Source organism: Mobula hypostoma, chromosome 6, assembly GCF_963921235.1.
Source record: "Mobula hypostoma chromosome 6, sMobHyp1.1, whole genome shotgun sequence".
In the NCBI taxonomy this organism is placed as follows: Eukaryota; Metazoa; Chordata; class Chondrichthyes; order Myliobatiformes; family Myliobatidae; genus Mobula; species Mobula hypostoma.
Genome location: NC_086102.1, coordinates 133,552,160 through 133,567,120, shown reverse-complemented (window position 1 = coordinate 133,567,120; position 14,961 = coordinate 133,552,160). Strand labels below are relative to the sequence as shown.

Genomic DNA, 14,961 nt, shown 5'->3' with positions numbered 1-14,961 from the left:
TGCATTGTTGGTGCCAGAAGCATGGTTACACTTGCAGGCTTCCTCCAGCACATTCTTTGCTAATTGATTTGATGCAAATGACACATTTCACCACATATTTTGATACATATGAGACAAATAAAGCTAATCTTCCTTAAATTTTATAACACTATCAAAATGCAGTGTACAGATGAAGGGATGTGAAAGCAAGTGTTAGGAAGGTTGTGGAGGGAGATAAGCAAATTCTAAAACTCAAACCAAATCAAGATGAGACATGCTTGAAAAACACCAAGGACACTTTCCCTTACTAAAGATGGATAGATATTATTGTACAAGAGCATTGCCTCAGAATAAGAGAAATAAATGGAACTGAGACACAGATTAACAATGACAAAAATGATATGAGCAACTAAGATACCTCACCCTGTTCCTACACTTTCCCAAAATTAATAAAAATAAACAGGCATTTCTTTAAAAAAAATTCATTTAACCAAACCCAATCTTGTATACAACTGACATTCACCCATGCAGAGGTGAATACAACTTCCACATTATGTTCCAGCCAAGAGAGCCGTTATTACTTAGCATTCACAGCTGGATGAATATGCTGTAAACTGAAATTCAAGTCAGCTACATGTTGATCTATTCTTTCATCATGTCAGTCACAGTTTACAGGATAAAATACAAAGAAACGTTTTTTCTACCAAACTCAAAAAAAAATGTAGCTAATACAGGATGAGCAATGGGAGCTGTGCCCAACTCATACAGGATTACATTTGATACACAGTCCAAACAGGTCATTCAGCCCAAACAATTCACCCTGCAATTATGGTCCACTCAAGCCTCTTGCAACCTTTGCTTATCTAAATTCGGTGGTGTAAGCTTCTACTTTATTTTCCTTCATATTTACACCAACTGCCTCTTAAAATGAATCTGCAATATTTGCTTCAACCACTCTCCATGCTAATAAGTTCCACATTCTCACCAATCTTTTTGTAAAGATCACCTTATATCACCTCTATACTTATGCTCTTCACCAGAAGTGGAAACGTTCTCTTTGCATCCTCACTGTTCAAACCCTTCATAATTTTGAAGACCTTTATCAGGTCATTCTTCAACTTTCCTTACTCAATGGAAAATAGATATAGGCAGTTAATTCACTTTGATATACAGACCTTCACATTTCTGGTTTCCCCACAATAAATCTTGCTTGCACCTGCTCCAGTCCCCATACATTGTTTTGTTTTTTAAAACAATACACCAACCAGATGACAGATCGGGGGCTTAGCTAGTACAGTCACTGTCTCCCAGTGCCAGACACAGGATTAATTCTAACCTCAGGTGCTGACTGCGTGGAGTTTGCATGTTCTCCCTATGACCACGTACGTTTCCTCTGGTGTATCAGTTTCCTTCCACACCCCCAAGAAATGCAGGCTGGTAGGTTAAATGGCCACTGCAAATTTAATTTAATGGACAATTGATGATTGGTGCAAAGTCAATATACTGAAAGTTCTGTTACCACGCCTTCTCTCTGAGTAAACCTACAATCAATACTTAATGTGGATCTAACTAGCTTGAAACAGGTTTAGTGCAGTTTTCCATCACACCACTCCCACAGAACAATGACTGAAACTGTGAGCATACACAAGGACTCAAAAACTTGCACTAACCGCACTTTGTGCATTACTGTGATACTCTGGTGCTGCTACAACTTATTTTCTGCTACTTATCTATCGAATACTGTTTTTCTATTACTGTCTTGTTTTTATCTACTGCTTTATTTAATTGCCTAAGAGGAAGCCAAACGGAGTTTCACTGTACCTATGTATAATGACAATAAAGATCATTTAATTCAAAATTCAATTCAATTATCAATTCTATCCCTCTAGCAATGAAATCTTGTGCTCATTTTTTTAAAAACATGATTTTAATCTGTAAGGGAAGTTTTATGATTTGCATTATATATCCCAGGAATAAGCCTTTATATGGGAGACCTAACCATGCCCACCCCCACAAACTTACTTGATTAGTTCTTTGAGGATGTCTGCTCTGCCCACACGCGAGGCATGATACACAGGCGTGCTGCGGTGGTGGCAACTTCCATTCGGATCAGCACCTGCTTGTACGAGGATGCGGGTACATTCCACGTGGCCATTCAGCACAGCCACGTACAGCGCAGTCTGTCCCTTGACATCAACCAAGTCCACCTCCGCCCCTTGTTTAAGCAGGTAGTCCGCGCAGTCAGCGTGGCCCGCAGTCGCTGCAATCCGCAGGGGAGTGCAGGGCAACCATCCGCAGCACCAGACCGACTTCTCATTGATTCTCCTAAAGCACAAAAAAACAGCCTCTTTGAACAATTCACTTCACACAAAATGATGTTCAGACACACAACAAACACACAAGGATGAACAGGAATGGATCAAACAACACTACTCATCCAGACACGATGTACACGACCCCCACAATTAGTTTCTTAGGAAAACCAAAACAATGGGAATCCTCACATTAATTTTGGAAGAATTTATCACTGCTCTAAACTTTGTTGAATTCTTCTCCAGCTGTAATCACCACAATTTCAGACCCAAAAAATTCAAAAGAATCACGGGCTTTGCAAATTTGAAGTAAAAACAAACTGCAAAGCCCACATCTGTGAGAGGAGAAACAGAGTTTATGTTTCAGGTTGAAGACCATTAATCAGACCTCGGAAGAGAAAAGAAGCTGATTAAGCTGCAGGGTGTGTGGGGCAAGTGATTGTCAATGCAAGGGTAAAATTGGGTGACCGTGTGGATAAACTGTAAACAAGGTTGTCTGGTCAGTGAGTGGATGGGAGTCATCAGAGAGTGAGAACATAGACAAAGGATTGGAGGAGCTGCAAAGCGCAGAGTGGAAAGATGTGCCTGGTAGGTCAGACTAGGCACACCACCAACTTCCAGAGAAGAGTGCAAACAAGCTGAACCAATATCACATGAATTACTGAAACAGGCAGAAATCAAGTTCCTCAAAGTAGTAGAATTCAAGATTGTCCAGAGGCTGCAACATGCCCAGATGGAAGCTGTTCCTCAGGCCCATTGTAATTGTACAGAAGGCCACAGGGTGGAATGGCGGATTGAGGTGGCAGGCAACAAGCAGCTCAGGGTCATTCCTGTGGACTGAGTGTAGGTGCTCTATCTAAAAAAGTGACCACCTAGCCAAATACACACTGGTTCTTGCTCTCACCCTCTAACTGTTCCAATTCACTCATTGACTAAATAACCTTGTTCTCAGTTTAATCCATGATCACCCTATCATACTCCTACCTCCTTGCCCTACCTTCCCTGTAGTTTATCAAGCCACTTTTCTATCCTTCCCACTTCTGACAAAAAGGTATCGAACCTGAAATGTTAACTCAATTTCTGTTCCCAGAGAGGCAGCCAGACCTGCTGAGCATTTCCAAAATTTAAGGTTCCTCAAGTTCCAGCCTCTTGTTCATCCCTATTTTGATCACTTCATGATTGGGATTGGACTTTGGCTCTAGAATTCCTTCTCTAAACCTCTCTCCTACTTCAAAACAATTCTCAAATTGAATTCTCATCTACTTTAAACTTTAAAAAAGTACCATCTGTCCTTCAATACAACTCAATATGATTTTTTTTTGTTGTAATTCCTCTGTTCACTCCTTTCTCCACGACACTAAGGCCATGAGACTGCCCCGGCTGCTATGCTTCGTGTCTGAGAGCTTCATGGTCATTTACCCCCCTCATATGAATTGAGACCAAGGCTTAGGCCTACTCTGGGCTGCTCCAAGGACTCAATTTGGTTCTGATTACTGTTGCTCATTTCTATTGTTTGCATGATTTTTTTTTCCTTTCTCTGCACACTGGATGTTGGTGTTTATTTTTTTTTAATTGGGTTCTGTTGGGTTTCTAGCTTTGCAAGCAGACAAGTCTACATTCTTTGATGATAAATGTACCTTGAATCTTGAAAAGAGCTTCCCTCCACCAACAAATTTCTGTACAGTTTATGAATGCCACCTCTTTACTGTAAATTACAAAATAAGTAGTGCAAAAGGAGAATAATGCAAAACAACATATTTCATATCATATACAACAGTGATAATAAATCTCAATCTAATTAAATTTCACAGTTAGGGACAGTTCAAGATAGGTTGATAGAGATTGTCATTTCCAGCCAAAAAAATAAAATCTTCAGTCAAAATAATGGTAGCAGGCACTGTAAAGACAGAAAACATTGAAGTAGCAACTTTCACTTAAAAATGTAGACACTTTTTTCACAGGATAATTATTGGTCAATATTTGCAATACAGCCAAAAGAATTGGTCACTGGCAATTCTGGTAATCCCTCTGATCAGGTGAAAGTTTACAGTCCTCAGCCGCTCTGATGACAGACCATAACTTCTTCAGAGCAAATAAATGGTCTGTAATTTCCTTCTCTCTCCTACTATTCATATGCTGGCATGAATACTTTTCTTTCAATCTAACAACCGCTAAGTTAAGAGATCAGTGAAAAGTTCTGCAATGTCCTCACCTCATTGCATTAAAACCCCAAAATGAAAACCAGAAGGTCCCATGGATGTAGTCCTTTACTGCATTCATTACTGTAATTTTATTGATGTATATTCATATTGGCCAACTCCTAAAATTTCAAGTTGTCTGGCACAATGATACCTATGACAGAAATGATCTCCCACACTTCTCTATTTTCATTTTATAATATCATTGTCAACTTTAAAGGAGTTTACATGGCTTCTGACCATCTCATCCCCAAAGTAGATTTTCATATCATTTTCAAGATCTTTTATTTTGCAATTATATAACTATGATTGTTTCATTAACCGTCATTGCTTCTGCTAGTTTTTTTTAAAACTATGTTTCTTTTATGTTTTATGCTGTTCTTTATTTATTTGATCATCCATAAAAGATTATTTTAGCAAGTAGAGCTTTCGGCCCTTATGCGACACACCAACTTTGTATCACATCATTTTTAAACACATCCTGTTTATATTCCAATGTGTCACCCATTAACAAATGGATGCAGTTTCTCATGGGCAGTTTATGTCACTACATCGTCCCAACTCAGGAACTTAGTGGCCATTTAAAGTTTATCAATTTCAAATACTCCAGTGGACTTGATTATTATTAAAACTAAATATGCCTTTTCTTTTTAAGCTCTGGAACAACAATCATCAATATGCAATTGGAATTCATCACTCTCCTGAGCACAACTTTGCTTGTTTGTCCCATACCAAAGCTAAAATCCTCCAGATAGACCTCTCCCTTTGCTTTATATAATCTCAGTTACTATAAAGAGGCCTAATCTCTAGAGTCTTAAATTCCTTAGTCCAAACTGAAAGGCACTGTCTAATGATCCCCCCTTATATACTCTCAACTGGGAATTTTTTTAACCAAGGTTAGTTACTGCTTCCTCTGCAATCCATTCTCTTTCCATCCATTCCTCCCCCTACAAACACATCACCAAAAATCACGTCATACCGCCAAGTTGAACTCACATCAGTGATTCATCCAACAACTTCCTTCTGTGTGTCTATCATGAATGTTTATCTGCCCGTTTTTCATTTCTTATTTCTCTTAGATTCCTTTGTCATCACTAAAATACACTCTGCCACTCCTATCCCCACCTTTTGGGGGTTAGCTGGACCACCTCTTTGCCAGTGAGTCCCTGTTCCCAACCAATTAAACATAGAAAACATAGAAAATAGGTGCAGGAGTAGGCCATTCGGCCCTTCGAACCTGCACCGCCATTTATTATGATCATGGCTGATCATCCAACTCAGAACCCTGCACCAGCCTTCCCTCCATACCCTCTGATCACCCTAGCCACAAGGGCCATTAAGAGCTCTTTCTCCACCAGTCACACTGTGCCCTCCCCATCACTGAGCACAGCTACCAGAAGCATTGCAACAAGAAAGCAGCATCATCCTTCATCAAGGACCCTCAACATCTACGCCCTGCTCTCTTCTCACTTCAGACAGGAGGTACAGGAGCCTTCGGTCCCACATCAGCAGGTTCAGGAACAGTTATTACCTTCAACCATCAGGCTCCAGAACTAGTGTGGATAACTTCACTCACCTCAACACTAAACTGACCCCATGACCTTGAGGCTCACTTTCAAGGACTCTACACTCAAATTCTCAGTATATTATTTGAATATTTTGTCTTCCTTTGCACATTGGATGTTTGTCAGTCTTAGTTATTTTTAGTTTTCCCAAATTATATTGTATTTCTTTACTTTCCTGTAAATGCTTACAAGAAAATGAATCAAGGTACTTTGATAGTAAAATTTCTTTGAACTTTGTTGTGTCCTATAAAACAGTAAGACAGAAAATGGAGGGTTAGACTATCCAGCACTAGGAGTCTGTTTCACTACTTAATATGATCATGGCTGATGTAAAGTAAATGGCTGCACATATCAAGGCGGATATATATCCAAATATAGTAACCTATTCAAGCTTTCTCCCCATCTCTCTTTACATCTGCACCTCTAACCTGCCTGACTCATTGCCAATTCGCACACTGCTCAATTAATAATCCAAAAGACAAGATGCTACAGATGCAGAAATCTGAAATAAGATGGAGAGTATTCAGCAAACTAAGCAGTCTCTGTGGAAACAAACTCAGAGTTAACGTTTCAGATCAATGAGAAGTACTGATTCGCTTCGATTGGAGAGTGTCTAAAATAAAATCTGTGCAGTTCAAATCTGAAGTCACATATTCTTATTAGCATTTGCTCTCCAACAACCATGGGCCAGAAGAACACAAACATATCAGGGTTAGTCAATCAGAGCAGCAAATATGAGTGATCCCAGAAAATTTGAGAGTGAAGCACCACTTATGAAATTAATCTTTGACACTGAACAGTGGAGTACAACCCCATATTCCATCTGGGTAACCTCCAAGCTGATGGCATGAACATCAATTTCTCCTTCTGGTATTTTCCCCCTTCTCCTGTTCCCATCACAGGCCTCTTTCCTCTTCTCACCTTCCCCTGGTGTCCCCCTTCTTTCGTTCTCCCATGGTCTACTCTCCTCTCCTATCAGATTCCTCCTTCTTCAGCCCTTTTACCTTTCCCACCCACCTGGCTTCACCTATCACCTTCCAGCTAGTCCTCCTCCTCTCACCACCTTTTTACTCTGGCATTTTCCCCCTTCCTTTCCAGTCTTGAAGAAGGGACTCAGCCCAAAACATCAGCTGTTTATTCAGTTCCGTGACCCACTGTGTTCCTTCAACGTTTTGTGTTACTCTGGATTTTCAGAATCTGCAGAATCTCGTGTGATTGAATAGTGGATGTTTATGAAGAAACAAAGTCCAAAGTGAATTTATTATCAAAGTACATACATGTCACCATATACAGCCCTGAGATACATTTTCTTGCAGGCATTCACAGTAAATACAAAGAAACACAATAGAATCAATGAAAAACCTCAAGACTGACAAACATCCAATGTGCAACTGACAACAAACTACAAATACAAAAAACACTATTTATATAAGCAATCAATAGATAGATAGATAAATAGATAAATAAATAAATAAATAACGAGAACATGAGATGAAGAGTCCCTTGAAGGCAAGTCCAAAGGTTGTGGGAATGGTTTAGTGCTGGTGTCAGTGAAGTTATCCTCTTCAGTTCAACAGCCTGATGGTTGAGGCTCCTGAATCATTTCTTCTACTATTTAAGTGGATAAAGGTTTGGCTCATCCACAATGTGTCTGACATTTATAACAAAGTTCAGCATAACCCAGCTTTCATAAGTTACTGCAAAACCAACAAAATTAATTTAGAGTCCTCATTAATATTTTTTCAGCCACAGTCAAAATACATACCACTGACAAATATTCTAGATTCTTCCTACAGAAAGACCATTAATAACCCAGAGAGGTTGTGCAAGCAACTTAAATAAAAATCATGGAACAGCTTAAACATAAGTCAGGACCAGACAAATCAGAATCAGGTTTAATATCACAGGCATATGTTGTGAAATGTGTTAAATTTGTGACAGCAGAACAATGCAATACATAATTATAGAGAGAAAAAAACTGAACAGTAAATATTATAAATATATAAATAAAATAGTAAATTTAAATAAGTAGCACAAAAATAATAGAAATAAAAGTAGTAAGGTAGTGTTCATGGGTTCAATATCCATTCAGAAATCAGATGGTAGAGGGGAAGAACTACCCTGAAACTTCGATTGTGTGCCTTCAGGCTCCTTTACCTCCTCCACCTCCTCCTTGATGGTAGCAATGAGGGCATGCCCTGGGTGATGGGGATGCCTTTTTGAGGCACCGCTCCTTGAAGATGTCCTGGATACTATGGAGGCTAGTGCCCATGAAGCTAATTTTACAATTCACTGCAGCTTTCTTTGATCCTGTGCAGTACCCGCCCCCCCCCAAAATACCAGATGCTGATGCAGTCAGTTAGGATGCTCTCCATGGTACATCTTTAAAAATTTGCAAGTGTTTTGGTGATATACCAAACCTCCTCAAACTCCTAATGAAATATAGCATCAACTTGCCTTCTTTATGGCTGCATCAATATGTTGGGCCCAGGTTAGGACCTAGGAACTTGAAATTGCTCACTCTCTCCACTTCTGACCCCGCTATGAGGACTGATATGTATTCCCTCGTCTTACTCTTTCTGAAGTCCACAATCAGTTCTTTGGTCTCACTGATATTGAGTGCAAGGTTGTTGCTATGACACCACTAAACTAGTTGGTATACCTTGCTCCTGTATGCCCTCTCATTTCCATCTGAAATTCTCCCAACAAGGGTTGTATTGTCAGCAAATTTATAGATGGCACTTGAGCTGTGTCTAGCCACACAGTCATGGGTGTAGAGAGGGTACAGCAGAGTGTTACGCACACATCCCTGAGGTGCGCCAGTGTTGACTGTCAGCAAGGTGGAGATGTTATTTCCAATTCACTTAGATTGTGGTCTTCCAGTTAAGAAGTTGAGGATCCAGTTGCAAAGAGAGATACAGGGGCTCAGGTTCTGGAACTTTTTGATCACAACTGTAAGAATGGTGCAGCAGTCAATAAACAGCAATAAACTGTTGCTGAGCTGCAGTCAATAAACAGCATCCTGACATAGGTATTTTGTACTGTCCAGTCAATCAGAGGTCATGAGGAAAGTCAATGAGATCATGTCCGCTGTAGATCTATTATGGACATAGGCACATTGCAGTGGGTCCATGTCCTTGCTGAGACAGGAGTTGATTCTGGCCATAACCAACCTCGCAAAGCATGTCATCACCGTAGATATGAGTGCTACTGAATGGTAGTGGTTAAGGCAGCTCACCTTGCTCTTTTTGGGCACTGGTATATGTGTTGCCCTTTTAAAGCAGGTGGGAACTTTCAAATGTAGCAATGACAGACTGAAAATGTCTTTGAACACCCCCACCAGTTGGTTGGCACAGGCTTTCAGAGCCCTACCGGGTACTCTATAGGGGCCTGTCACCTTGCGAAAGTTCATCCTCTTGGACAGCTGAACGTCAGCCTCCGAGCCAGAGAATACAAGGTCACCAGGGCATCAAAATATGTTAAAGTTAATGCATTTAGGCAAAATAGCTCAATGGCAAGATCAGTATTTACGTGGCCATCTCTAATTTCCCTTGGTGATAACAGAAATTCTTGAATCACTGCAATTCTAAAGCAATGGTATAATCATGATTGTATTTCTGACACCTCCCTTCCCTTTCTCAATCTCTGTTTCCATCTCTGGAGACAAACTACCAACTGACATCTTTTATAAACCTATTGATTCCCATAGTTATCTTGACTATACCACTTCCTACCCTGCCTCCTACAAAAATGCTATTCCCTTTTCTCAGTTCCTTCACCTCTGCCGCACGTGTTCCAAAGATGCGGCTTTCCTTTCGGGGTTTCCCTTCCTCCACCACTGACGCTGCCCTCACCCGCACCTCTTCCACTTCCAACCATTCACGCTAACCCCACCTTCCTGTTGCCTTTAAAAGTGATAGAATTCCTCTTGGCCTGACCTACCACCCCAAGACACTCTGCATCCAACACATCACTCTCTGCAACTTCCACCATCTCCAAAGGGATCCTTCCATCAAACATCTTCACCAACCCCCTCCCCCACCTCCATTTTCTGCACGGATCACTCACTCTGCGATTCCCTTGTCCATTCGTCTTTCCCCACTAATCTTCCTCCTGGCACTTACCCCTAAAAGCGGTCAAAGTTCTATACCTGCCCATTCATCTCTTCCCTCACTTCCTGTCGTAAATTGGGGGACTACTCCATCAAGTACCTCCACTCCAACCACAAGTGGAACTTCCCAGTGGCCAAATATTTTTTAAATTCTGATTCCTATTCCTGTTCCAACATGTCTGTCTGGGTAGCCTCCAACCTGATGGCATGAATATCAATTTCTCCTTCCAGTAAAAAAAATTCTCTTTCTCTCTCTCTTCTTCTATTCCCCATTGTGGCCTCTTACCTCTTCTCACCTGCCCATCGCCTCCTCCTGGATCTCCTTCTCTTCTCCTACTAAATTCCTTCCTCTCCAGCCCTTTATCTTTCCTATCCACTTGGCTTCACCTATAATCTTCTACCCATCCTCCTTCCCCTCCCCTCACTTCTTTTTTTTAAATCTGTCATCCTCCCCCTTCCCTTCTAGTTCCAAGAAGGGTCGTGACCCAAAACGTTGACTGTTTATTCATTTCCATAGATGCTGCCTAATCTGCTGAGTTCCTCTAGCATTGTGTGTATTGCTTTGGATTTCAAGCATCTACAGAATTTCTCATGGATATAATCATGACGTCCAGCATAGATCCAGTTTGTAAAACACCACTTTCACTATAGAGCAATTCTTTGGTGCCTAGAAACCTGATCCATTCATAAACTCCACCAGAAGCTCCTCTGGGAAAGTGTGAAGATCCCAGACAGCCCATATTTGGTCCCTCTCTTCAGGGTTCTGATGGTGCCAAGGCAAAGTTATAAAGGGAGGCCTCCAGACGACATTTGTATGAGCAAAAAAATTAAGAGCTGATCTAACTGAAGTGCTTTCAGGGTTGATAAGGTAAACAAAAAACAATTCTGCTGCTTGAGAAGCAAGGGATTTTAAAATAAGAGCTCAGCAGTTTAGGGATGGTCCTCAGAATCACCATTTGAAGAATGAAGAATGATGTAAAACTATGACACTCACCCAAGAAAAGCATTTAGGTGAAAAAAAGAACTGGGGGTGTGCAATTGAAAGTTTCAGCACAGAAACTGATAGGTTATTGTTAAATAAGCTTTGAAAGGGTTACAGAAGCAAACATAGCTGAAATACTGATCAAGTTCAAAGTGCTAAATAGTCAACTCTTTCGCTGCACTTCCCTAGATAGTATTCAAAGTTCAAAATAAATATGCTACCCTGAGATCATGTACTGAGACGTTATACTACACCATCTGCCTCAATCACTATCGAGCAGTAGAACTTGCATTCACTGTGATGAAGTACTTTCAAAGGCTGGAGATGAAATACATCAACTCCTGCCTGACCAACAACTTGGATCAGCTCCAATCTGCCTTGTACAACTGGATCCTCAATTCCCTCACTTGCAGACTCCAATTTGTTCGGATTGGCAACATCTCCTTTACAATCTCCATTGCTTTATACTTAAGACTATAAGGCCAAGCACAGCTTCAATGTCATATTTATGTTTGTTGACAACATCACGGTCTTAGGCCGAATCTAAGGTGGTGACAAATCAGCATATAGCAGAGAGATTAAAAATCTGGCTGAGTGGTGCCACAACACCAACCTCTCATTCAATGTCAGCAAAACCAAGGAGCTGATTAATGATCTCAGGAGGAGGAAACCAGAGGTCCATGAGCCAGTCCTCATCGGGGGAAATCAGAGATGGAGAGGTTCAGCAACTTTAAGTTCCTCAGTGGAATCAGAGGATCTGTCCTGGGCCCAGCATGTAAATGCCATTATGAAGAAAGCATGGCAGTGCCTCAACTTCCTTAGGAGTTGCTGAAGGTTTGGCATGTCATCCAAAACTTTCACAAACTTTCATAAAATGTGCAGTGCAGAGTATATTGATTGATTGCATCACAGTCTGGTATGGCAGCATTAATGCCCTTGAAGAGAAACAGCTATAAAAAGCAGTGGATACAGCCCAGTGTATCACAGATAAAACCCTCTCCACCATTGAGCACATCTAGACAGCGCACTGTCGCAGGAAAGCAGCATCAATCATCAAGGGCCCCCACCATCCAGGTCATGCTCTCTTCTCATTGCTACCATTAGGAAGAAAGTACAGGAACCTCAGAACTCATACAACTAAGTTCAGGGACAGTTGTTTCCCCTCAACCATCAGACTCTAGAAACAGAGATTACTTTACTCGTCCCATCACTGGACTGTACCCACAACCTATAGACTCACTTTCAAGGTCTCTTCATCTTAAGTTCTTGACATTTATTGCTTTTTTTGTATTTGCACAATTTGTTGTCTTTTGCACATTGGTTGTTTATCCATCCTGTTGGTCTATTAGAATTGCTGCAGACTTTCAATATCACAATTCTAAAAAGTCATGACATGGTTCATTCTGTCCATACAATCTTAAGGATGCAAGTTCCAATCTTCCTCCAGACACTCAAAAACCATGCTGGTACAGTACTGAATAATTTCTAAACCCAATACTGGTGCTCTGTTCCCAGATACGTTTAATAGCAGATGCTCTTAGGTGAATAGGTCTTAGATGATTTTAAAAGATACCACAATGGTATTTCAAAGATGACAGCAGAGTCATGAGCTGTGAGCTAATACTATTCCACAATCAACATAAACTAATGAGCTGGTCTGGATATTATCACTACGCTATCAGCGGAAAAGTCCATTGTCATGTTCCTACAATACTACAGCAAGCTCCAAAGAATTTCATTGTGTGATGGTATGAGATGCCACAGAGACAAAAAAAAATCTACTGCAATTGCAAATGGCCACCATACCCAAATTCCTATTCACCCTCTTCACCACTACATCATGAGTATAATTATTACCATCTACAAGATCCATGCAGCGTTTCCCAGACTCTCAACCACCTAAAAGGTCATTGGCAGTAAGACCTCCAGAACACTACCAACAATGAACTCTGCAAGCTGCAAACCCTTGTTCAACAATGGTTTCCTGCGGAAGGCTCAATAAGGTAGCCCCCCCAAATTCTCAAGGGTATCTGTGTTGTAACTACTAAGTTGCAAGAATTCCATCAGAAACATGGCTCCAAATGCAACGATTTGATAAGAATTCCGACCATTTTGTAATGTTATAATAGGAAATATATTACAATTAGAGCATGCACGTTAACATATGGGCAAAGCGGGGGAAATGATCCTTTCCAAACGCATATATTTAGAAGTGGTTATACCTACACCAGTTATCCTGTTCAATTATTGGTCTTGATTGAACTGGGGGTCTACAGGTATTTGTGCAATGACGGGGGGCGGGGATGGCGAATGAGATACTGAGATACGGCTTGCTGTGGTAAGCACTTACATTATCGACACCGGCAGGTTGGCTGCCGGTACAGGGAAAGATGTTAGTGAAAACAACAACCGTCAGATTAGATTGGTGGTAATATTTTCCAGAGCATGACCGCATTAAAATTATCTTGCTCGCATTGTAACACAGATTGCCGCGATAAATGGAGACTGCGGGCTCAAGTTTCACGGACAGTGGTGATTGCTGAATTATGAACAATAATAAACGGTGGGACTCCGCTCTCACCTCCTGAAGTTGTCCTCCTTTAGCAGGGTGGCGATGGTGGCCAGGTCTCCCACGTAGGTGGCATCATGCAGCCGGGTGTCCTCCGACTCCTCCGCCGTACCGTCGCAGAACTGTTCCCGCAGCCACTCCTTCAAGTCGCGGCCGGCCCTGGTGCCAGCGGCCGTCGCTCCCTCGGCCTCCTCCCGGTACTCGGCGCCGGGGCTCGGGGGAGCGGCGCCGCCGCCTTCGGCCGAACGCCGCTCGGACATGGCCGCCGCTCTTACTCTGTGGCCCCCATCCCGCGGCAGAACAACTGAAGCGAGAGCACAGTCGCCTCCATTGCCCGTATCCGAGGTTCAAGCCCGGCCCAAGTACCGCCCGTGTTGTCGCCACTTCCCACCGCCGCTCCCGTGCACGCGCGATGCCAATCGGCCGCGCGCATCCGGGTGGGCACGGACGCGGCGGAGCCCTCAGCCTCGGTGCCGGGAAAAGAGGTTGCAATTCTTTATTATTTATCTTTTGTGGTGCCCATCCCTTGTTTCAAGCGGGTGCATTTCTTTATATTTTGCAAAACTTATCTGTTGATCAATTGGTTGTAATTCTTTATTTACCTTTTGGAAACTCAATTTATGTCAGTGTTTCCTTCCACGCCAGGATTGCATTTTTTTAAAAATAAACTTACAGGCTGTATCTTAAATCTGTATTCTTTAATCAACATAATTATCATAGGTTATTTCTTCTGCGTGATGCAGTAATTGCAATTAAGAACAGCAATGAATGCCCATTCCTAACCGCCCTTGATAAACGGCTGAATATGCTATCCCTTGATAAATATGCTAAAGCCTTGGTCTGCAGCAGCTGGCCTTGGTGACGGAGTGTGGTTGTGAAATGAAGTGTTGGACTTGCACCTATTGCTTTAGAATTGTGTTTTTAAAACGTTATCCCAAGTCTTTTGCCACTCCAAATGTGGTGGTTGGCTGCTTGGACCAGACCCTCAACGTTGCTGCTTGTGAAAGTGAGAAGGACATACCAACAAAAATGATGGCAGAAAATTCCCAAGTCGCAGTTCTAGCTCGCCACTATTTAAAAAGATACATCTCGTGACTCCGTTCTTAAAATTTCACTCGTACTTACCCTTTTAATTAATACAAACCATCAACTAGTTGGATGTATAAAATAATATCATGCATTGTTTACTGAGGAGCAGTTCAAAGGGTCAGTTTATTATTAAAGCATGTATGCAGAATACAACTC

The 14,961-nt window shown here is 41.6% G+C and overlaps 1 protein-coding gene across 1 annotated transcript in view; it reads right to left on the bottom strand.

Annotated features, from left to right (window-relative positions):
• The window catches only part of asb1 (ankyrin repeat and SOCS box containing 1), a 35,758-nt gene extending 21,581 nt beyond the window's left edge, over nt 1–14,177 (bottom strand). Inside the window, exons 1-2 of the mRNA XM_063051779.1 lie at nt 13,729–14,177; nt 2,002–2,304 (exon numbers count right to left, since the gene is read on the bottom strand). Coding sequence (XP_062907849.1) covers nt 2,002–2,304; nt 13,729–13,976 — 551 coding nt within the window. The 5' untranslated portion in view covers nt 13,977–14,177. The remainder of the gene's footprint in view (nt 1–2,001; nt 2,305–13,728) is intronic.
• Nucleotides 14,178–14,961: the final 784 nt, after the last annotated feature.